The following is a 24,204-nucleotide window of genomic DNA, read 5'->3' as shown; positions in this document are numbered from 1 at the left end:
TACAGACCCGTTGCCTTGACCTCTGTGGTAATGAAGTCCTTTGAGCGCCTTGTCCTGTCTCATCTCAAAGACATCACTGGCCCACTCTTGGACCCCCTGCAGTTCGCCCACAGAGCCAACAGGTCTGTAGACGATGCTGTTAACATGGCTCTTCACTTCATCCTCCAACATCTGGACACTGCAGGAACCTATGCCAGGATCCTGTTTGTTGATTTGAGATCCGCGTTCAACACAATAATCACGGTTCTTCTACATGACAAGCTCTCCCAGTCCTGGGAGTCATCATCTCCCAGGACCTCAAGTGGGAGAACAACTGCCGTTAGCCTCATAGACAAGGCCCGGGACCCCCACTGACACCTCCCTTCCTTCCACATGGACATAACACATTATATTAACATAATCCACCACACACACATTCAGCCATCTGTGACCCCAATATTTATTGTACATTTATTGTAAATAGTGTGAATTTTATTTCCTTTTATCTTATTTTATTCTATTTTATTTTATTCTATATTCTCTTTCTAATTCTGTGTTTATATGTTGACTGCTACATGCACCTTAATAACACCAAAACAAATTCCTTGTATGTAACCTGTTACTTACCTGGCAATAAAACTGATTCTGATTCTGAAAGTTAAATAGTAATATTCTGAATCATACATATTTAAAGAAAGTCTAGAACTACTTGCAAAGGATATCTTTACCGATGAAAGGAAACATTCAATTTCCTTTCATCAGAGAAGTTGAAATAAAATGTAGCAAAAAAATAAGTGAGTTTGGCCAAAATTGCCTTCATTAGGTCCAGGGCTAGTGCAAGTGTTAGAAGAGGGAGAAAGAAACACCAGTTAGTTTCTCAGTGTAGAAAAAGGAAACAAAATAATATTACATAACTTAATATAAATGGTGTCAGTTCAGACCCTAAGGATGTTTCAGATTATCTTACCTCCTTTTTATGGCAAATTATATACAACAAAATTTCTTTTGAAATGAAGAATTGAAATAGGTCTGAGGTGAATTAATGAAGCTGTATACTCAATGAAACTTGTTACGTTGTAAGGAAATGTCAGAGCTGGAATCCCAAAAGGCAGACACAGACGTTGAGGGGAAGTTGGTAACTGTCAGTTTGTGTAAATATTAACTTGAGCAGACAGGCAGGCACGGAGTGGTGTGGCGACTAACCCCTCTGGAGACACGAGGAAACAGCAGGCTGAAGTCCAGTTGCTGGGCATCAGAAACCAACGAGAGATCAAGTGGGGAAGTGACAGGATTCAGGTTGTAATGTGACGGGGAAGGAGCTGACTGCAAACACAGAATGACAAAACTCCAACAAAAACTTAGGCAGTCAACCAGTCTATATGGGGGTTATGCAATTGTACCCATGGCTGACCCAGAACTATATGGGTGTGAGGTGAGGGAATTATGAGTAATTTGAGTTGCCAGGGAGATTGGGACAGTACAGTAAGTTACCTCCCATCTAGAGCGATTACAGTCTTGGAAATGGGGAGGGTCTCCAATGGGATGCCAGCTTGAGACACCAGAATCAACAAGGGCTTAAATCAAAAAGGAGCTAAGACTGGAATTGCATGCAAGTCTGAGGGTAGACAGGAAAGGAGGAGGTGTGGCTCACCTGTCACTTTTTGTTAATGACGTTAATTGTAAGGAAATCAATAATTTATTCATCAGATTTGTGTGGGAAAACAGGCTTCACCACCTAAACAAAATTGAAATGTCAATTTAGAGAGAGCAGAAGGAGGATTAAAAATTCAAAATTTTGTCCATTTAAATTGCACCTTTAAGAACAAGTGGCTTGAGAAAATGTCTGGGGCGTTCAGATCTTTATGGAATTTGATTCCACATATTTTCTTTTTTTTAATTTAGTTTTTATTGAATTTTCAGTATATCACAGTGATAACCACATAATATTTTCAAATATTTTGGTGGGTTAAAGTTTTTATTAGGCTGTAATTACACTGTTTCTAAATTACCGAGAAAAGTTTCTGTCATGGAAACAATGTTATGTTCACAAATTTTCACAACATAAAGAAATGATTTGGAACATTGGCAGTGTTACTGTTAATAACAAAAGTGTATGTAAAAAGACCTGGATTGAAAGGGGTATAATCTTAGTAACATCTGATGGCAAAGGTAATATCTATGATTATAAAAACTTCCTGAGAAGCAAATTCTTTCTAAACAAATATAAAGAATTTATTTCAGGAGTGTATAATGAGATTTATTTTGATATTGATCTTTGGTATTTTCTATTTTTCTTCATAAGGGAATATAATTGAATCATCAATATTCATATACGTAAATTGTGTTATGTATTTTTATCTAGATTAGGAACTATTTCATATGGTGCACCTTGCCTGTGACATTATTGTTAAGCTACACGGAGTGATTCGTGAGGTAGAGTGTTCAAATGTCCTGTGTTCTCTGGAGGGTCATTAAAGGGACCTGAGAAACAAGACGAAGCCCTCCCCGTGTTTTCTCACACCCACAGCCCAAAACCGACATACTGTTACTCCCAGTAAGAGTGGGAGAATATTAACTCTTACACTGGTGGCAGCGGTGGGATAATTGAACTAATGAAACGTCACTTATCTTATTAAAATGTCAATGTTTAACTTCCCTGTTGAAAATTAGGAAGGATTGAATTAACCGATGTTAAATGTTCAAACAAACTCATAAGGAAGGAACTTCAAAACTGTCATAGGATTTCACCCAGGTGTTAAGTTTTTTGGAATTCACAATTGGAAAAGATAAACTGTAGTAAGCGTGGTTGTGCCCCTTTCAGTTCGGTGTTTCTAACAAACTAAGAGAAATTCATTTATAAAATCTTGCATACTATTTAACCATGTAACATAATAATTGCTAAATTCATTGACAAATTCACCTTTAGTGGAGCTGAGCCATGAACAGTTATGCACTGATTTTGTCATTGTCCCTCTATTGAGAAGACATAAAATGTTTTGTTTATAATAAATCTGTTCATTCTGTAACAATTAAGCATGAAGACATCAACCCTGAGTCTAAATGTAATATCAAACCTCTGACTTATATGATTATCTTACTATCATAATTGGTAAATTTCCCATTCATAAAGAAACGTTCTTCCCAAACTTGAACTATTTTATGATATAATTTAATACATGGAGACATTAGCAGACAAGAAGAAGAAGAATTATTTTCTATGTCCCTGGAACTATGACCTGTTATTATTTATTATAATTTAAAATGCCATTTATTTATTTTGATCTTGGTGTTTTTTTATATTGCCGATTGTCTGTCTTTTTCTGTATAACTTGTATTTTGTACTTTGACAATAAAGTTTAGAACCCCCCCCCCCAAAAACAACAACAACAACAATAAACAAAAAACCCATCATGGCTGCAACTCAGAGATAACGTTTGTTGGCACAGTCTGTAATGTGGTGAAAAAGTCCACAGCTGTGTAAACCAACATGTGACCATCAAGAATGTAAAGTTTAATCAGACTGCATTTCCTTGGTAGCATTTCCATCCTTCACCATGAAACAGGAGCTTGTTGTAACTCATGTATTCTTTGTCTAAGCTATCCCAGACTTCACATGTTTAATAGGAGTCCCAGCCCCATGCCAATTTTCAGGTACACTAATTGCACCATCTACTGGCAAAAGGAAATTGCACATTTTATACAGATATCCTTTTTTTTAGAGCTGCACGGTGGTGTAGTGGTAAGCGCTGTCGCCTCACAGCAAGAAGATTCCGGTTTGGATGTGCTCCCCATGTCTGAGTGGGTTCTTTGGCTTCCTCCCACAGTCCAAACACATGGGTAAGGTTCATTGGAGACTCTAAATGGACCGGAGGTGTGAATGTGAGAGTGAATGGTTGTGTGTCTCTGTATTTTGCCCTGTGATAGGCTGGCGACCTGTCCAGGGTGAACCCCGCCTCTTGCCCAATGTCACCTGGGATTGGCTCCAGCCCCAGGATGTGAGGGCCAGTTCAACGCTGCTTGCAGCTTTAACTATTATCATTGTTATCATTACTAATTGGTGCTTCTATCATTGCTGATGTTATCATTAATAACATAATTACATGTTAGTATTAATACAACTTTTACCCAATTGTTCCATGAATTGAATATCCTCTGAAGCCTCCACAGGCCTGTATTGTCTCAATGTGCTTTGTGTGGCCACATGTCTTTATGGTAATGATGATGATAATGTTTTTATTATTTTAATATTATTATTAGTATAGTGTCTCAACTGGCAAACCCTTTTATCCACGGCCTAGATTTGATTAATAAAGATAATAATATTATCTCTCTAAGTCTGTGCTGTATTTTCATTTCATTTCTTTTTCCTCCTTTCCTTTAACCTGTGTGCTGTAAGGTACCTTAGCACTTTTTATCAATTGTGTGCTGTATATCTACACATTTTTGTACAAATAAAATTGAGTGGAGCTGATTTCTTTTGTTCCATAACCAACTGCCATAATCCCTCACAGTTTCTCTTCCAGTGGCAGAATGCTGTATTCTATTAACTGTGTTGCCTGTGTAAAATGCATGTTATTAGCAAACATTTTTTCATTATTTTCCACATGCTTCACATTCAGAGAACTTTGGGAACACAATTTCTGTGTTTGGTGGTAACCTCTCATTTCCAACAGATCATGCACATTAAACACTGAGTATTACGTAAATTGTCTTTACGACGACTCCAATTCATTAATGAAAACAATAAAATCCTTCGGGACTGCAAACACTTGGACAAGCCTGATGATCCTATTTGATGCATGTCATCCACCGCCGCTACAAGAGTTGTGTACATTCGTAGCGGATGTGAGGACCATCCTACTTCAAAATAAAACAAAGAAAGTCACCAGGGTAGATGTGCAGCACGAGGTTGAGCAGAATATATAATCAAACACACTATGTAAGAATATCTGATGTTTTTACGCCCATTTAATAGCTTTACAAGCAGTCGTACTTGTCAATGCTTTTGACTGTTAGAACTGCAGTAAAGCAGCCTTTTACCAGACAGAGAGGGAGTTCTGTACAGTGTGCAGATTGGAGCTTCCGCGGGTTCCTTCTGTAGCCATTACTTGGAGAAACATGTGGTCAGTAACAGCCATTATTTTGAAGATTACACCAGGAAGTTGCTTTCGTCACCACCGGTAGCTTGACCCCAGTCTCCACCACTGCCCACCAGTTTCTCTGAAGAAGACTTCCGGTGGTGTGTCATGGCGGTGGCATGGTGAATCCTACAGAAAGGGAAAAATACTCGCCCCCGTGGTCCTCTCCCGTCGACTCAGACCACATTTTCTCACAGAAATAAACGTGTCAGCTTCGGCGTCGCACTTTGGATTAGTCCGCACGGAGCTGCGGTGTCCCCCCGCCCGGCCATGGCGGCTCACAAACCCGTGGAGTGGGTCCAGGCCGTGATTACTAGATTCGATGAGCAGGTAAGATGGGCTGGCGGGTGGAAGGAGCCGTTGACGGCACATCTGCACACGGAAGGTCCGCTCCACAGACTGTCGGATGTGAGGAGCTCGACCACAGTGTGTGTGTGTGTGTGTGTGTGTGTGTGTGTGTGCGTGCGCGCTAGCGTGTGTGTGTGTGTGTGTGTGTGTGTGTGTGTGTGTGTGTGTGTGTGCCTGAGCTGCAGAGCACCGAGGAGGAGCTCTCTCGAGCTAGCGCTTTTTCCACCGTCAATTATCACATTTGTCCCACGTCTGTCCCACGTCTGTCCCGGGCTACGTGCGGGGTGAGCCGCGAGCCAACAGACGGCACACACCGATAGAACATGACACACGCCTGTGTTGACGTGTTGGAGATCTCAGACGATAGCTCTGGAACGGGAGCTAGGGAGCTAACGTCAGGAGGCCCTGCTGTCCGATGTAAACAAATAAGATGGGACACATTGAGCAGCATGGGAACGATAGTGAACCGGAAGCAGGACCGGAACCAGGACCAGGACCGGGCACAGTGGCGTCCAGAGCACGGTCTCCGGTCAGATCCCCAGGGTCTTGATTGATGTCAGAGAGATCAGTTAAAAGACACAAAGTCTCTTGAAGCTGCTACCTGTCAGTGTCCATCCATCCGTCCATCGACTCTTCATCCGTCCATGTACAAAGCTGTCAGAGCTACAGGAGCAAGGAAACGTCAGTAGTACGGGTTCATTCAGGTCTTCCTGCTAACAGACATTTCAACTACCACTGTCAGGTAGTTCAATAGGAGTGATGATACGACAATAGAGAAGCTTTGTATTGTAGATACAGTTGACATTCTCAATGGTCTTCATTTCATTTAGTCATATGGAAACTGTTCACGCTTACCGGTTGATACTGTAGATATGTATGGAGGTAAATATGTTGCCAAATGCAAGCGCGTGTTGACTGGATTTGTGAACTTGTAGAATACTATGTGACAGTCTCTGATGATCACCACGAGCCACGCTAACTTGTACTGGTGTCAGTCACATATTGATCGATTATTTCAGCAGACAGGAAGCATTTATTGCAAAAAAAAGAGGTTTATTTCCAAAGGCTTCATTCATTACCACTTGTATTTTACTCTTCCTGTGGTCCAGTGTAGGGTGGGCGATGTATCCTCAAAATGATATCACGATTTTTCAAGGGCATTTGCGATAGCGTTATTTATGACGATATAGAAAAAAAGCACTGAACAACATTTTGTTGGTGATCGCAGCTTAAAGGCAGCAGCATTCATTAGTGCAAATAAAATGAAGGCCATTTAACATCCTTCTTTTCCAACTAGCTACTGTACAATATTATCACCTGATGAAATTGACCTTTAAATGTACAAATGTAAACAAACGGCAGCAAAACAAATGTAAACTCTCACTGCTTATGAAAAAAAAATACAAATGCTTTTAAAATTGAAATAACAGATGCCTTGCATCTTTTTATTGGATTGCCAGAGTTTCCTCTAAGATTTTTTCAGCAGTGAGGACAGATTAGCACACACACACACACACACTCAGAGACCACAAGACATCAACACTGTGCACTGCCCCAAATCAATGTGGTGCTGCCTTAAATGTTTGTCCAGATTCGAGGTGCGACCCGACTTGAAGCCAGGACCCGTCTGACGTAGACAGACGGGTCCTGGCGATGAATAAAAACCTCCTGGGCCTGGCGAGTAGTCACTTGCAAAATGTGGCCCGGCCTGACTGCTCCCGTTCTCAGTCATCTTTGGGCTTGTGTCATTGTTGAGCGCATGCGTGCGTCATACATCATTGCGTTGCTATAACAATGATAACGCAATATCACACTTTTTCATCACGTCAAAATGACTACCTGTATGATTGAGGCCTGTATGATATGGCACAGCCTAATGTGTACTGTCGTGCGCGGATGTAATGTAGTGGTAAATTTGGCATCCAAAAACATCGAGAAAACAATCTTGATAAATGTGGGTATTCCCTGAAATGAGCTGAGGGTAATCAGTAGGGTTGGGAGAATAAATTAGAATTCGATATATCTCGATCCAAAAATATTACGATCCATTACGTAAGTCAGAAAAGGATGTCGCGACGTGACTGGTCGGTATTCTGGCGTGGTGTAAACAGACTGTGGATAGCTTTCCTGGGCTCGCTTCTACGGCCAAAGCTTACCTTTCGATCCCAGCAACTTCTGTGCCTAGAGAGCACATCTTATTAACCGCAGATTAAATAGTTACCTCCCAAAGGTCTCTGCTGTCTTCAAAAATTGTGGATTTGATCTGTCTCCATAAAAATATGCGTGATGCTAAGGATGTGAAGTAAAGCTGAACCTCCATGTGATAACATCTTACAACAGAGTTTATGTCTGTGGCCTCAAGCAGTGTATGCCTATGTGTTTCCAGCAAAAATCTGTCTGTCTGAGAATTTATTTTGTATTTTTAATGGCTGAAAATTAAATATCAGTTCTGAATATTGATACTTTTTTATTGAACTGTTATTAACAAATCGCAAACCTCATATTGTATATTGAACCAAATTGTGAGATAACTGTTTCGTCCCCTCCCTAGTAACCAGTTGATTTAGGTGAACCTAGTCAAAATGTTTCCTGTCTGCTGAAATAATCGATCAATATGTGACTGACACCAGTAGATGAAGGAGTTAGCGTGGCTCGGGGGTGATTATCAGAGACTTTGCTGTGGTGAGATCAAATCCAACTCCATGCGATGTTCGAAGAATTGTATTTTCTTGAATTAATTTTTTTGTAATATTGGCCGCAGTAGATATGAAACTGAGCATGGAAATTGCCAGTAATATGTTTGTGAATGAGTGACGGATTTGCCCCGCCCTCACCAAACCCCCCACTATGCTTTCTCTCATCACAGCAAATACAAATCAGTTCTGCAACACTTTCACTGCAAGAAATGTTACAAAAGTCAAGGCGCAGATTTGTCACTTGTGAGGTTGCAGTGGCAGATTCGAGAGGTTGTAATGAGCGAGTTGTGGTTGTACCAAAAAATTGCCTCCTGAGTAAATGTTGGATTACAAGTTTGCAGCCGCCATTGTATTCGTGTAAATATCAATCCATACATTTGTGAATATTTTTTCCGTGACTTCAAATTCAGGTTACATGTGTATGAATATTTGATTTTGATTTTTGATCTACAAGTTCTCACATTGTATTCTACAAGTTCACAAATCCAGTCTACAAGTGCTTGCATTTTGCAACATATTTACCTTATCTTATAAACATAGGGTCAGTATATTAACATTGGCAGTAAACAGACTTTCTTGAGAGAGTAACTAAAATGAAGTGAGTGGAATTCATCTTAGTGAACAAACCTTTATTTCAGTTACTCTCTCAAGAAACATTGTGTTCACTGCTGACACTACTTTACTCTCCTATGTGTGTGGTCAGTAGGCCTGTCTAGATAATTACATTATCGACTTATCGTACGATAGAGGAACATGAACTCGATCATTTCTATTGACCTCGATAATCGGCAAACGTCATTGTGTTTACATGCGTGTTTGTTGACATAGCCAGTCACGCTGCTTCAATCCTCTCCACTGCATCGCATGTGCAGCCCACCAACTGTGTCAGAACTTTTAGATAACGTTTCTCTCAGCAGCCTTGCTTTCCAATGTTCATTTTGCTAAATTATTGCAGCCACTACTTCCGAATTGTATTAAATGTCATGAAGTAACAATGACACAAGGAGAGCTGGACAGGGCTGTAGAAGGGCCTCAACCCAGCAGCAGGACCAGTATCTGCTCCTTTGATCAAGAAGGAACAGGAGGAGCACTACCAGAGCCTGACAACATGACCTGTAGCAGGCTATTGGTGTGCATGTTTCTGACCAAACTGTCAGAAACAGACTCCATGAGGTTGGCATGAGGGCCCGACATCCTCGAGTAGGACCTATGCTCATATTCCAGCACTGTGCAGCTCGATTGGACACCAGAACATGCAGGTTCGCATCGGGCTGGGTGATAAAACGATAAAGATAATAATCGCAAAATAACCATTCCTCGATAGAAATATAAGACAGGTCGGTAGAACTTCGATAGAACTAATTCTGTCCATGGTTTGACAGACAACACGAACAGCCAATGATAATGAGAATAGCGCCGTGCCAAACCAATCATGTGGCTGGAATAGAGTTACAGCCGCGTCAAGTTAGGTTGACGCACACAGCACAGAGAGTAGGAGAAGCAGCCGGCAGCAGCTCACATGTTAATGTTTTGGCTACTGCAGCTCATCAGCCGTCAGGATAAAAGAGAAAAGGACGAAAGGAAATGTTAACTCGAGTGACAGCGTTAACGAAGAAGACGTCATGACGGACATCGCACAAGGCTCAAAAGACGAGGACATTGTTTAAAAGAAGCGTCCGAGGAATTCGGTAGTGTGGAGATATTTTGGCTATTGCAGCAGACAAGAAGCAGAGTAGCATCACGTGTTCTGCAAACTGTGTCTTTGTTTTTGAAAAATAGTTTTCCGATTCATATCGGTCATAATTTCAAACATCGATATTGATTCATGAACTAATTACATCAAACTTTAAATATATGCCATTTCCTGTATCATTTGCTTTATACCGCGCAACAACATTTGACCAGGAGATACGGGTAAACCAAAACGTGTCAGAGGCTGCACCACTGAAAGCAGCATCAGGCCTGAAGGCATATGTCTGGCAGCATTTTGGTTTTAAAACTGCTGTGGAATCGATGGGACTGTTGCACATTGACTAATTTGCGCACACACTAAACTTCCCCTCGCAAGTAGCTCTCAGACTTCCAGCTGTTGCGCGCCTGCTTGGCCGAGTGAGGCAAATCGCTTAATTTTTAGAGTACTATGTTAAGCCATAAGCTGAAAGATAAGCAAATGAAACTGCAGCTGCCAGCACACAGGCTAAGCGGCTGATACTGAGCTAATGGAAGCTCCGTCGTGCTGATCAGGTCAAGACAGAGGTAGTAGATTCGATGATCACACCGCTGTAGCCAATCCGGCTGAGTTACCATTTATGAATTGACACAGAGACACAGAAATAAATGAATGTAGACATCTAGAAATACACAAATAAATGAGTAAATAAATACAATTTGCGATATAATTCATTTCTGCATTTATTTATACTCATGTCATTTTTTGACCTGATTGGTGTCCTATAGTGGTTTATGTGTTGACCCGGCGGAACTGTTCAGATATTGTTGTGTCCATTACAGTATTTGAATTAACACCTACCACAATACTGTAGAGTTGCATGTGTGTGTGAGTCATGTAAGATAAAAAGTGCATTCATGTAACTGCTTTGGGGTCAATTTTTTATGTAAACATTAATATTTTTAATAATGCACTAGGTTAGAGAGATCCATCTTTGTACAATATGCTGCTTATAGATCCGGTACTTTAACAGTACTCTTACCGGTTCTTGTTTCCTTCCAAGTAGAAAAAATTTAACAAAATGAGAATAGAATGGAATGGACAATGTTTTGTTTTTCGAACTGTACTCAGTACGTTGTTGAACACTGAACAGCACTATTTTGAACAAATAACTAATATAAAGTACATGATGTTGTGTGTTGAGTGATTGGACTAACTGTAGCCAATCAAAGGAAAAAGTAACACAACTCAGTATATAGTGGTCAGACAGACAGTTGGACTCCACTTGATCACAGAGACGTGGAACTCATACCCCCTCTTCCATGTGCTGACTGGCCATCTGGATGTCCGCCCAATGGCTGTCAGTCCGGCTGGTATTTGAAAGTGCCATTCAATTCATGCTTTGTTTTGTTGTGTGGATGTAACGTGTTCTCTCAGTCGCATGTTGTGCTGTGCAGTGTGTAAACCTCACACGCCGACACATTGGAAGGCGTGCCAGCTATCAAGTTCAAGAGCCCTTGCGTTAAGCATCATTACTAGTTCATATTTTTTATATGACGAAGGTTGTGAGTTCAAAGCCACACCATGACACATGATAGTCATCTTCCCTTTTGTTAGTTTATTTTCACAAATCGCACCCTGAACAAGACTATAATAAAATTAAAATTTATTATTGTGTAACTTAACCCAGGCAACATTGAAATTCACACCCAGTTGTATAATTGCTCAAGAACTGGTCACAAACTCATACTAAAACACATGTCAAAACAAACAGTGGAATTTTCCAATTCCTATGGTGCTACGTGTCAATCTGCACAGTTAGTGGTGGTCGGGCCTATGTGGGGGGAAAGTTCTGGGCCATTTTTTTAGTCCCAGTCTGTCCCTGCCCTCTCCTCAGTCATCCCCCCACTAGCTGCATTTGTGAAGGCTTTGGGCTTGGATGTACTTTCACTTTCAGTAAATGTTTCGACAGGTTACTGTTACTGCCTTTATTGCACTTGTGACAACGAGCGTTTTCTCCATTGATTTTGGTGAAGTACAACCAGACGTTCACTCTCTGCCACCGGCACACGGAGCAGGTGAGTGTCTCTGCCTGTGCTTCTTGTGTCGTGCATTGAGAGCTGGCCACGCCCCCTGCACAGCACATGGACACAGATCTCTCCTCAGGATTAGGAATAGCGAAATTTCATCATAGACGAATGCATTCATTTCTTCAGTAACGTGATCCGTTTAATTATAGAATTATAAAGTAGCAGAAAATGCCATGGGAATACTCAAGTACAAGTAGGGCTGGGTGGTATACCGGTTCATACCGAATATTTATTTACGTATGATATGAATTTTTCATACATCGTAACATATAATGGTTGGAACGTGGCGAAGAGCACTCTGGCGCTGTTTGAGGGGGGACCCTTTACACTGCTGCACCGCTAAAAGGCATTCTAAGGCTGTGTCCGAAATCACCAACTCATTCACTTCCCCCTACTCACTATAAAGGGAATTTGTTGTAGTGGGCTATATAGTCACTCACCAGCTACGATTTCGGACACTACTTGAGTCGCGATGGTAATTACGTTTTTGTCACAGGATTATGACGTAACTACAACAACGCCGGCCGGTGGACGATCCTATTATATTTAAAATATTTTATATTTATATCCGTGTCTATTTTCACCATTAATCAATGGTTTTTGACAAAAATTAGGCGAAATAGAGCAAGAAGAGAGAGAAGGCTGACGCGTGTCACTGCTGTGCCGCCGTTGTCTCGTCTCTTCCCTCCGCCGTTTATCGGCGCAGCGAGCGCAATGCATCATGGTATATATTGCTCGGTTAGTGACCATCGGATGTCCACTACTTTTCACGATGCATTCTGGGATACAATCAGTGCACTATATAGGGTATATGAAATTTCACTAAGAATTCGGACACCACTTAGGGGGTGATTTCGGACACAGCTTAAAGCTTTTGAGCAGAAACCATGATGGACAGGTCAGAAAAATAAGTTTTAGGAAGTTTTAAAGAATGATGACGAGGAGATTATGCCTAAGAGAGGAGTGATTTCTTTTGTTTGTTTCAGTACGTTGATGCGTAACGTAGACAGTCAGGTCCTGGCAGATGAATTACAACCTCCTGGCAGGTAATCACGTCCTTACAGATAACGGATAAGCCGAACCGAAATTCAACCAACCCCTTATTTTCCCTCCAACAGCGAGATGAACAGACACAGAGACTTTTGTGTGGAACCGAGGCGTTGCTGCATTTGTTATTGGACATCAGCTGTAACATTAGCTGCACATCTGCTGCTAGCATGCACACCGGACTTCTAGCTGCTCGGCTCCTTTTCTCTGTGTCGCGCCACACATACACACACCACACTGCCCCAGTCATACAACATGAGCAATAGTAAATATACAAGAGTGGTTTCTTTTTCAGAAAAAGGCAAAATTTTTATTGCTTATACGGAAACTTGGACACTTTCTGTCGCTTTCTTCGCCTGTATCACTGTTTTCGCTCCGAAGCCCGTTGTGCGACAGTAATAAGCATCTGTGCGGAAAAATGGTGAGCGGTACAACGTTAGTTTAATTGGTTAAATGAAGCGCCATCGTTTTGTCTTGTGTCAAAATAAAAGCCGTAATCGCAGAGTCGGGTAGTTGAAGCAGCAATGTTTTTGCAAAATGAATTTAGAGGAAAGCTGCTGAGAAAAATGTTATCTAAGGTGTTGACACTGTTTGTGAGCTGCGCCTGCGACAGCAGTGGAGAGGACTGAAGCAGCGCGCCTACCTGTCAACAAACACAATGGCGATTGTTCGAGGTCAATGGAAATGATCAAGTTCATTTTCATGTATCGTATGATAAGTCGATGACATAATAATTGCGACAGCTTACATACAGTGTTTGATAATTATGGCAAACTATAAATAACGAAGCAGATTCATTAACTAGGACCTGATGAAGTTGTTTTTCCAATAACCACCCGATGGAGCTACCATTATGATACATCGTAGATTAAGATTTAAGCCTGGTTAGGATAAAGTGAGTGGGCAGGGAAGTAGGTTTAGTTCTGTAAAGATTCATTGGCTAGGACTGAAGAATCATCACTCCACCTGCCATTGTCTTTGGCCCACCAGATGTAGCCTTTATAACACCATCAGTTTTGCACCTCAATGTCATTGGGTGCTTCAGCCTTTTATCACAAGACATCCTCAGTTGAGGCAGGCCCATGGCAGGGTGATCTGACCGGACAATGATGTCAAACATTGTTATTTAACGTAATGATGAATTGACTTTGAATTGTAAAATAATGAAGTGGCTGAACAGGGTTGAGTGCCTCATCATCCTCTCTTGTCTTTCCCTTCAGCTTCCCATTAAAGTTGGTCACCAGAACACCCACACCAAAGTCAGCACAGAGCACAACAAAGAATGTTTGATCAACATCTCCAAGTACAAGTTCTCCCTCGTCATCAGTGGCCTCACTACCATCCTCAAAAATGTCAACAACATGGTAAGTGGGCTTTCTCCTCTCCGGGTTTTGCTGAAGCTGTTGCACAAATTCTGTAGTTTAGTCACAAATAGACTTAGTGGTTTCTGTTGTCATTCTACAGCACATGCAGGTACACAGTCTGTTTGATCTTTATACTGAGATGTTTTACCTTTTTGGTCCCTTTTTATTCACCTACAAGAATAGTAGGAATACCTAATAATATAATGCAGTCCAAAGCATCACTAGCTCAAAGCCAAACTGTAGAACTATATTAACAACAACAACAAGCTCTGAGCATCATAGGAATCAGGAAAAGTTGACTTTATAGCAGAATAGTTGGATTGCCTTAGATCAGGAGTATTCAATTAAAATGCAGGGAGGTCCAGTTTGAGAAATTTTCCTCAAGCAAAGGTCCGGAACCATAATGTCTAACTTGCGTTATGATTCAGTGCCATATTGCAGAAGCTTGGTTGTATCGACATCTAGCCTGATTATCAATAACTGACTGTCAAATCGAATAAAGAAAAAAGACCTGCAATTCAATAACATTTCAACAATGTTAACTGTCAGGTTTCATATTGATCTGGAGCATTTATAAATAACAAGTTCTCTAATAATGTTCTCTTCTCACTTCAAGTAAAGTAAGAACAAAACATAAAATGTTGAAAATGTGCATCTTAACAGTCTCAGAACACAAAACATGCGTGGAGAAATCAGAACACTGAAATACTATATTCTCTCACACTCATGCAATCATCTGTGTGTGTGTGTTTATAGGTTGCGATTAGTAAAAAAGGCGTGGGGGGGGGGGCACTCAATCATGTGTCACGGATAGGCTTCGAACCTCCGACCACCGGCATTGGAGACAGGCGCACTACCAGAGAGCTAAAACTTGTGACGGCTAGCTTTAGCAAGGCTCTTAACATCCCATCCTTAATCGTATATGTGCGCGTAGTATAAAAATTGATATGGGAAGAGGTAGTGGGTAAAAAGATAAGGGATGATGAAAAAATGTATTGTTCAATACAATACTTAGGACTAAAGTAACTAGTACGCACTAAAGTCAGAGGGCTTGTACTATGAAGCAGGATTTGCTGTTATCAAGGTAAGTTCAGGTTTAACTCTGGCTTTTTAGTCCTATGAAGCTGGTTCACTTCTTAGGTAAACCGGTGTTTGCCAAACATTGACTAGACTGTGGTTGCCCAACATACTGTAGTCTAATTCTATTGTATCACAGACTAATAAAAAAATAACAAAAATAATTTTTACACTTTTCACTCAGATAAAATAAAGGGCATTTTACATCATTCTTATCCAACTAGCCAGCTACTGTACAATATTATCATCTAATAAAAAAAATTACCAGTGTTTCCTCTAGGATTTTTTTTCAGGGGCGAGGGCAGATGAGCAAGCTAACTCGCTGTCAGAGACCACAAAAAACATAATACACTGAACATCGCTTTATCTGTTAAAGTACAGCCAGACTTTTGACTGTTAGTTGACTTTAGCCACGCACGCTAATTGCTAGCTCGTATAAAAACACAGGCGCCGTTTTTTTGACGCATGACGTCAAGGCTGCTGCCTTGTTAGTAAGGCTACAGCTAACAATAATTTTTTTGTCGTTTAATCTATTGAATATTTTTTTCGATTAGTCGATTAATCTAATGATTATTTTTTCCATTGATTTAATGATTATTTTATGTTAAGTCGATTAATCCTTTGGTTAACTTACCAATAAATGAATATATATATAAGTCAGACTAAATGAAGATGGAACACAACATAAATAAAAGATATAATTCATTTATCTAATTCTCTAATTCATTTAGAGTGAATATTCTCCATGTAATAATGCAGCTGATGCAAAAAACAAAAACATCCATGCACAATCCATAGCACCACATCTCAACAATATCAGTGGCAGTGCAGCCTTTACGGTGAGGGCTCTCAATGTTAGCTCCATGTTGTCAGTATATCAAGTGGTCAACAACAACATCAAATCAACAACAAACAATCAAAAATCTCTTACAGTAGATATCACCATTCAGTGATTACTTTTATGGCTCATAAGGTGATATCTCCAGAATACATAGATGACCTCCAATCCACCAATCAAATATTTGGGTTGACTTTAAATATAAAAAATTATTTTGAGTGGTTCCTTTCTGTTAGAGCCTTACTGATATATCGGTTGGCCGATAATAATATTATATTAATTCAACAGCGTTCTTTCTCATATCATACATAAAACTTTATGACAACATTGGTTGTCATTAACAACCCCTCCTCTTCCACATGAACTCACTTGACAAGAAAATTGAGACTGCTGATGACCAGCTTCGTAGTACAGGTCATCAGGACGGCTGATGCTTAGTACAGGCCCCAGAGGGGTCTCCTTTTTTTGAAAATGTAAAACCTGATTAAGTTGATTCAAAGGTCCTCCTTAACAAAAGTACTGAGAGGCAATAGTTACACTTTTATAAAAGAAAAAAAAAGATCATTCTAGGAGTGCGCTTTCCTAATGCTGTGTCCTGTGATTGTTTTAATAGCGGATATTTGGAGAAGCCTCTGAAAAGAACCTCTACCTCTCCCAGCTCATCATCCTGGATACACTGAAGAAGTGCCTGGCTGGGGTGAGTCTCACCTGGTCTTGAAACAGATTTTAGAAATTATCTGATCTCTTCTCTTTGAAGAAGTTGTGCATAAGTTGTTACCTTCAATCCTTTTGCTGCAAATTAAGTCAAACCATGAAATCATTGAGTATCTATGCTGCTGTATTGTGCTCAACCAGACTCAAACATCTGGTAATCTACGTATCAATCATGGTCTCCTCCTCGGTCCAGTTTTTATTTGCAGTTATTTGCTGGTAGTCCTGTCCACACTGCCAGATGGAAGGTACACTATGTACCTTTCTGAATATCAAATCTGTCCATTTAGGAAGCATAAGTGATTATGAATCAGTCTCACCTACTTTGGTGCAAATGAATGTGACAACAGGTGCAATGGAGGCAAAAGCAAGACAACATCCAACCAGGGAATGGTTTTAAATGTGGAGGCCACAGAAAGATGTTCCGTCCTTCTCCTTCCTGACTGATTCTTCTCTAGTTCTGTGTTCTGCTAGTGGCCTTGTCACTACTGGTAGCATGAGGCGGGACCAGCAGCCCAGTCAGGTTGCACAGGTAGTCCAGCTCCTCCAGGATGGCACATCCATATGTGCTGTTGCAAGAAGGTTTGCTATGACTCCCAGCACAGTCTCAAGAGCATGGAGGAGATACCAGGGGGACTGTTACACGAGAACATGGCTGTAGAAGGGCCTCAACACAGCAGCAGGACCGGCATCTGCCGGAGGAAAAGGAGGAGCACTGCCAGAGCCATACTACATGACCTCCAGCAGGCTACTAGTGTGCATGTTTCTGACCAAACTGTCAGAAACAGACTCTGTGAGGGTGGCATGAGGGCCCGACATCCTCTAGTGGGACCTGTGCTCACAGCCCAGCTCTGTGTAGCTCAATTGGTATTATGAGAGATTAGATAAGATAAGATAAGATATGCCTTTATTTGTCCTACAATGGGGAATATATAATATGTGTGTATGTGTGTGTGTGTGTGTGTGTGTGTGTGTGTGTGTGTGTGTGCGTGTGTGCGTGTGTGCGTGTGCGCGTGTGCGCGCGTGCGTGCGTGCGCGCGTTCTACTGTGAGCAGTGCTGGTTGTCTGACAGCAGCAGGAAGGAAGAACCTGCGGTACCGCTCCTTCACACACTTAGGGTGAAGGAGCCGGTCGCTGAAGGAGCTGTTCAGTGCAGAGACAGTGTCCTGCATGGGGTGGGCGTCACTGATGATAGCTTAGCTACCATCCTCCTCTCTCCCACCACCTGCACTGTGTCCAAGGGGCATGCTATTACAGAGCTGGCCTTCCTGATCAGTCTGTCGAGTCTCTTCCTGTCAGCTGTTGAGATGCTGTTGCTCCAGCAGACGACTCCATAGAAAATGGCTGATGCCACCACAGTGTCAAAGAATGTCCTGAGGAGCGCTCCCTGCACTCCTGAGGACCTGACTCTCCTGAGCAGGTACAGTCTGCTCTGGCCCTTCTTGTAGAGTGCCATGGTGTTGTCTGTCCAGTCCAGTTTATTGTTCAGGTGAAAACCCGGGTACTTATAAGAGTCCACTCTCTCTATGTCCTTTCCCTGGATGTTCACCGCTGTCGTGGGGGGGTTACTGCGCCTGCGTAAATCCACCACCAGCTCCTTGGTTTTACCTGCGTTGATCTGGAGGTGGTTCCATAGGCACCAGTCCAAAACGTCCTGGGTCAGTTCTCTGTACTCCCTGTCATCGTCATCTGTGATGAGTCCGACGGTGGCAGAGTCGTCAAAGAACTTTTGCAGATGGCAGGTGGCTGTGCTGTACATGACGGCATTGGAGAAATCAAAGAACATGATTCTCACAGTGCTTCCAGGCTTCTCCAGGTGAGAAAGAGCTCTGTGGAGGAGGAAGATGACGGCGTCATCCACCCCGATGCCAGGCTGGTTGGCAAACTGCAGCGGGTCCATCGAGGGTCTCACCAGGGGGCGGAGATGGACGAGCACCAGGCGCTCCAATGTCTTTATTAGGTGCGATGTCAATGCCACTGGCCTGTAGCTGTTGAGGTCCTTCGGGTGCGATACTTTTGGTACCAGCTCCAAGCAGGATGTCTTCCAAAGCTGTGGAACGCTCCCCAGCTTCAGGCTCAGGTTGAAGACGCCAGAATATGCAGGTACACCATTGGTGCCCCATTCTCTTCGCAAATGAGAGCAGGTTCACACTGGCCTGCCCCCGCTGCTGAAAAAAATCCTAGAGGAAACACTGCATGTGACTGGCGTGAAAGAGTCTGGAGACGCCACGGTGAACTTTATGCCGCCTGTTTGGCGGTTGGTCAGTGACGGTCTCTTTGGAGTGTTGCACAGACCTCCATTTCATGGCTAACGGTACCATATCTTGCGGGTTAGGTACGGGGATGAAATCCTCAGTGATTTTTAGACCTTACACTTGTGCAGTGGGCCTTGGGTCCCTCCTGGTGCAGGCCAATGCCCAGCTTCATGTGGCCAGATTGGGTAGTAACAATAATTAAACTTTGTTTAAAAATTCACTTCCTTTAATTATTTTTCTGGTACTGTATGAATGTGTATGGGTGTGACAGAAAAGGCAGGGCAAACAGCACTGTGTGAATGGTTGGTCGATAAGACTAGAAAAGTGCATATAAATATAATTTACCATTAAGGTAGTTCCTGGGTGTTGAAGACATTGATGCCATTGACTGGCCCTCTCGTTCCCCTGACCTAAATCCAACTGAGCACCTATGGGACGATATGTATCGGTGCATCATCGTCACCAAGTACTGCTCACTGATGCCCTGATCCAGGGAGGAGATCCCCCAGGACACTATCCAACGACTCATCAGGAGTAGAGGCAATACACTCTACTGGGTCACATAATTAGTTGCCTTGGTAAAATTCTTGCAAGTTTGATCAGCCTGTGATTTAAATTGTTTTAATTTTATTTTAGGTGTGATTTTGAATCCATCCCTCAATGGGTTGATGATTTTGGTTTCCATTGACCATTGTTATGTCATTTTGTTCTCAACAAATTTGACAATGTACATCAGTACATCAGTATAATTTGTTCGTCAATATCTGATGAGTGATTTAAGTGCTCCCTTAATTCCATTGTTGAAATGAATAATGTTGTAAGATGTTCATTACAGCTTCGCTCAAAAAACTAATTTGGACATTTCAGGAACAACAGCATGATAAAGTTGTTTTGTAATTAGAGACCTACCAATATGATTAGTAATAAAATGAGTAGTAGTAAAAAGTACTCTCACTGTCTCAAAAAATGTTTTCACAACATACAGAGTTGTGAGTTGGTTGTTGTCACCATCGGTTCAGTTCAGTTCAGCTTCAGTCTCAGGTCTGGCTCAGAGATATGTGGTCGCAAAAGGAAGTAGAAAGCACACAGCCTTGTCTGCAAGTGCAGGGTATTTGCTGTGTTGCTGTATCCAAAATTCCAACAACGACTGTCTTCTGAAAGCAGACAAGACAGTTCTATTAAACTCTCCTGCTCTCCAACAGTGAAATCCTTGGGCATTTCAGAGGTTTCGACGCTGAGCGGGTTTCTCATCCAGCTGTTTGCTCTGGCCGTCGCTGGGAAATATTCATGGAACTGTCCTGAGCGAGACGAGGTGTGCAGTGATGTTGTCTCTGACCCCATCATCAAGGGGTCAGGTCAGGTCAGGTCATTGTCTGAGATAAAACTATCCAAAGCGAATTTTTATAGTATTAAAATTTATTTCATTTAGAAATGTTATATATTTTGGCGCTTCCTCCTGCATGCCACTAGAGGGAACTAATGCACAACCACCCTAACCCTTGAGAAACACTTGTCTAGTATCTTCCCTCTCAGCCACTTCTCTGTAAGGCATAATAGACTGCACCTGGGGTATTCATGCTGTCCGTTGACCAGGGTAGAAAATGTGTTCATCTTGTTTGTATCCCCATCTCCTCTCTGTCCTCTTTTCTCACCATCTCCCCGGGTTGTGTTGCTCATCCCCCAGGATCTCCTTCAGGAATAGCTCCTCATGCAAGTGGAGGCGCAGTGTTGTTGTTTTTAGGTGGTGGTCTGTTGACTTGCACATTGTTGTCGTAGTTAGATTTAAAAACAACAACGACCCCCCCCCCCCCCGCCAAAGTAAGCAGGCACTTTGTGCAAAAATGTTAAGTAACTAGGGGAAAAGTAAGAAGTTTATTTTTGTAAAGTTAAGAGTTAAAAGCTTAAATTGGGAGACTTTCAGGCTGCCAGTCTCTGCGGCGCCTGCGCAGTAAAAATGTACATTGTATAATTTGTTCACAAACAAAATGAAGTAATAACAGTCAATGGAAACTAAAATCTACTCATTGAGGTCTGGCTTCAAAATCACACCAAAAATCAAAGTAAAAAATAAAAATCACAGGCGGAATCAACTTGTGACAGTTTGGCCTCATGCTACCAGTAGTGACAAGGACACTAGCAGAACACAGAACTAGAGAAGAATCAGTCAGGAAGGAGAGAACAACTGTCTGTGGCCTCCACATGTAAAACCATTCCCTGGTTGGAGGTTGTCTTGCTTTTGCCTCCATTGCACCTGTTGTCACTTTGATTTGCACCAAAGTAGGTGACACAGATTGATATTACTGAAGTTTGACTGACTTGGTGTTATACTGAGATTATTATGTTCCCATAAATTTTTTGAGCAGTGTATGTCATCTTTTTTTGAGTATAGCATACATATTTGTTTTTCTCCACAACCTTTTTGCGACCCCCAGCAATCATCTTGCTAACCCTGTGTCGGTCAATACCCCTAGTTTGAGAATCACTGGCTTAGATAACATTTCTCTCAGCAGAGACACAAAAGCTGTTTTGGAGCGACGGAGAAGTGAGATATAGATATAGATATATATAAATATATATATATATATATTTATTTCCTGTAATATTTTCAAACTAGTAAAATAGCGACGTTTGCCATGTTTATACTGTTCCTATGAAAGATACAATCTAAAGGGTTTTTACTTTTTTAAACCGTAGTGGCCATTAACATTTTTAAAAAGATTTATTTAGTTTTGAAGTTGCTGTTGCTCTGATTTATACTGTTATTGTTGTGTTTAAAAATCTTTAGGTCCATTATTGTTATATGCTGTGGCTGCACTTTTACAGTTATTTAGATGTAAGTAATTGTTGTTTATTCCTAGGTTCATTCGTTTTTTCAGTTATGTCTGTCAAACGAGATAATAAAAGAAGTTATATGTCATTCATTCTCTGTATCTGTTTTTCAAAGCATTTAACCTGATCCAGGCCATACGACAATGATGGTTATCATCACCTTTATACAGGGTTATTACTAAACAGCTTAAAATACCATAAAATATGGTATTTTAATAATAGTTGTGATTTTTTAAATTGCACTGGTATTGGATTGGTTCTTCGTATTGGCAGATTCGCAAAAAGTCAGGATCCTATACGGCAAGCTCACATGATACATTGCAGCTTAGCATCAAATACTTGTTCTGCGGAAGGCCTAAATTAAAGGCGCAATATGTAATTTGACTCTATTGCTACATAGCCAACGTTAGCATGGCTATTTACTAGAACAGAAATGTTGTGAGTTCAGCATCAAACTTCATTAGTTTACTCACCTAGAGCTGTCCCTAACAGTGGAAAGTGAAGTCAATTCAAAATGTTTTGCTTCTATTTCTATCATTTCTTTGCTTCTACTGGAGTAAGCATGCTAACCAGTTAAAGAAATTGTTATAATGCTATGATGATGGCTGAAGCTCTTGGCAGGTGACCACCATTCCCTCTCAGGAAGAAACCATGTTAAGTGGAAAACTTGCGAACTGCACTTTTATAATTAGTATTAATATTATTAATACTTTAAATTTAATATTTGACAGCTGAAAGTATATGCATCAGATAATGATCCATCAAAAATGCAGATGTAGATTGGTTCTGCTCCCAATCCTTTGTTTCCTACTATAATGACATTTTCTCAGTAAGCTTACAGAATAACAGTGGTTTATACATGTCTGAACTGAGTTATCTGTATCTGACGGTACATGACGTGGTGATCTATTGTCCGGGAAAAAGACATCTCCATAATTATATATATCACTGAGCTCATAGCCGCGCTACTGAATAGAGCCAAAAGAGACCTTCAAATCAAGTGTTTTTGTCCTGTTTTACTCATTGTTGGTAGAGTTTTACCAGACTTTCTAGGTTATTAGGGCTGTACCCACCATATTTTCCTGAATGATCAACTTTTTGTGGTTCTACCATTTTCTTAAATATAGCTATTTTCCCCGTTATTTTCATGACATTCAATCATGAAATTTTTCACAACAATTTCACATTTCCACACAGTCAGAGATGTAAACGTGTGTCCTGCTCGAAGTGGAAAATGCTGTCTCCTTACTGGTTGCAGTGAAGAGTGAGACAGCTGGATGCCAGTTGAGCGGGTAGCACTGGCTTCTGCTTCAAAAGTTGTTTACCAACATTCAGCCGTCGTAACGTGCTTTCTCAATCACTATTAGTTTATACTGTAGTTCAGTCATGAGTTCTTCCTAGGGCTGAACGATTAATCCTTTTCAAATCGAAATTGCGATTTGCAAATCTCAAAAGCTGCGATTTAGAATATGTTTTGCAGTGCATCTGACCCAGGCTTTATACTTTGCTGTCAATGGTTTAACATATTCATGCAGTCCATGTGCCCGTCATGCCCACCAATCAGAAATGCAGTGCTCCTCATGTACTAGTGAGGCTCACCAATCAGAAGTTGCCCAGGGCAACTGCGTATACGCCCACCAACAACACGCGTGAAACTAAAGAAAAACATTGCATTGGTGGAGTGGCCTTGGAGGAGCCAGAAGCAACGATGGACAATTTATTCGCTGAAGAGAAGCAGCACTTATGTGATATGGGAGTGTTTTCTGGTTTGAGATGAGTGCAACAAAAGAAGGTATTCTGCATGTTGTGGAAAAGTCGCTACATCCCATTTGCGAATATTGCTCCGCATGAAACTGGCTAACGTGACAGACTGCAAATAGATAGACTGTTAAGAAAGATGGAGAGGGGTTTCAAAAACTCATCTGAACGCTGGACAAGAGATATTCAATTCCCTCCCACACACACACTCAGAACTGTACGTGGAATGTAGGAGTGTGGAGTATTCCACCACAACAGCAGATTTGTGGTCAAGCAGGACGACCGAGCCGTACCCCAGTCTCACCGTAATCTTCATTAACGAGGACTTTCATGTTGAACACACGGGAGAGATCACTGCCCGTGGACTAAGAGACTGTCTGTCCAGCTGGAGTCAGAATAAAGAGG

At 41.4% G+C, this 24,204-nt stretch overlaps 1 protein-coding gene across 2 annotated transcripts in view; it reads left to right on the top strand.

Annotated features, from left to right (window-relative positions):
• The first annotated feature begins 5,189 nt into the window (after positions 1-5,189).
• The window catches only part of nf1a (neurofibromin 1a), a 102,902-nt gene continuing 83,887 nt past the window's right edge, over positions 5,190-24,204 (top strand). For both annotated transcript variants that reach the window (XM_047335433.1, XM_035622816.2), the window contains exons 1-3: positions 5,190-5,447; positions 14,188-14,331; positions 16,860-16,943. In XM_047335433.1, the coding sequence (XP_047191389.1) occupies positions 5,388-5,447; positions 14,188-14,331; positions 16,860-16,943 (288 nt within the window). In that variant the 5' untranslated portion in view covers positions 5,190-5,387. The remainder of the gene's footprint in view (positions 5,448-14,187; positions 14,332-16,859; positions 16,944-24,204) is intronic.

This window comes from Scophthalmus maximus, chromosome 11, assembly GCF_022379125.1.
Source record: "Scophthalmus maximus strain ysfricsl-2021 chromosome 11, ASM2237912v1, whole genome shotgun sequence".
Lineage (NCBI taxonomy): Eukaryota > Metazoa > Chordata > Actinopteri > Pleuronectiformes > Scophthalmidae > Scophthalmus > Scophthalmus maximus.
Note: the sequence above shows the minus strand (reverse complement) of the source record. Positions and strands in the feature narration are given on the sequence as shown.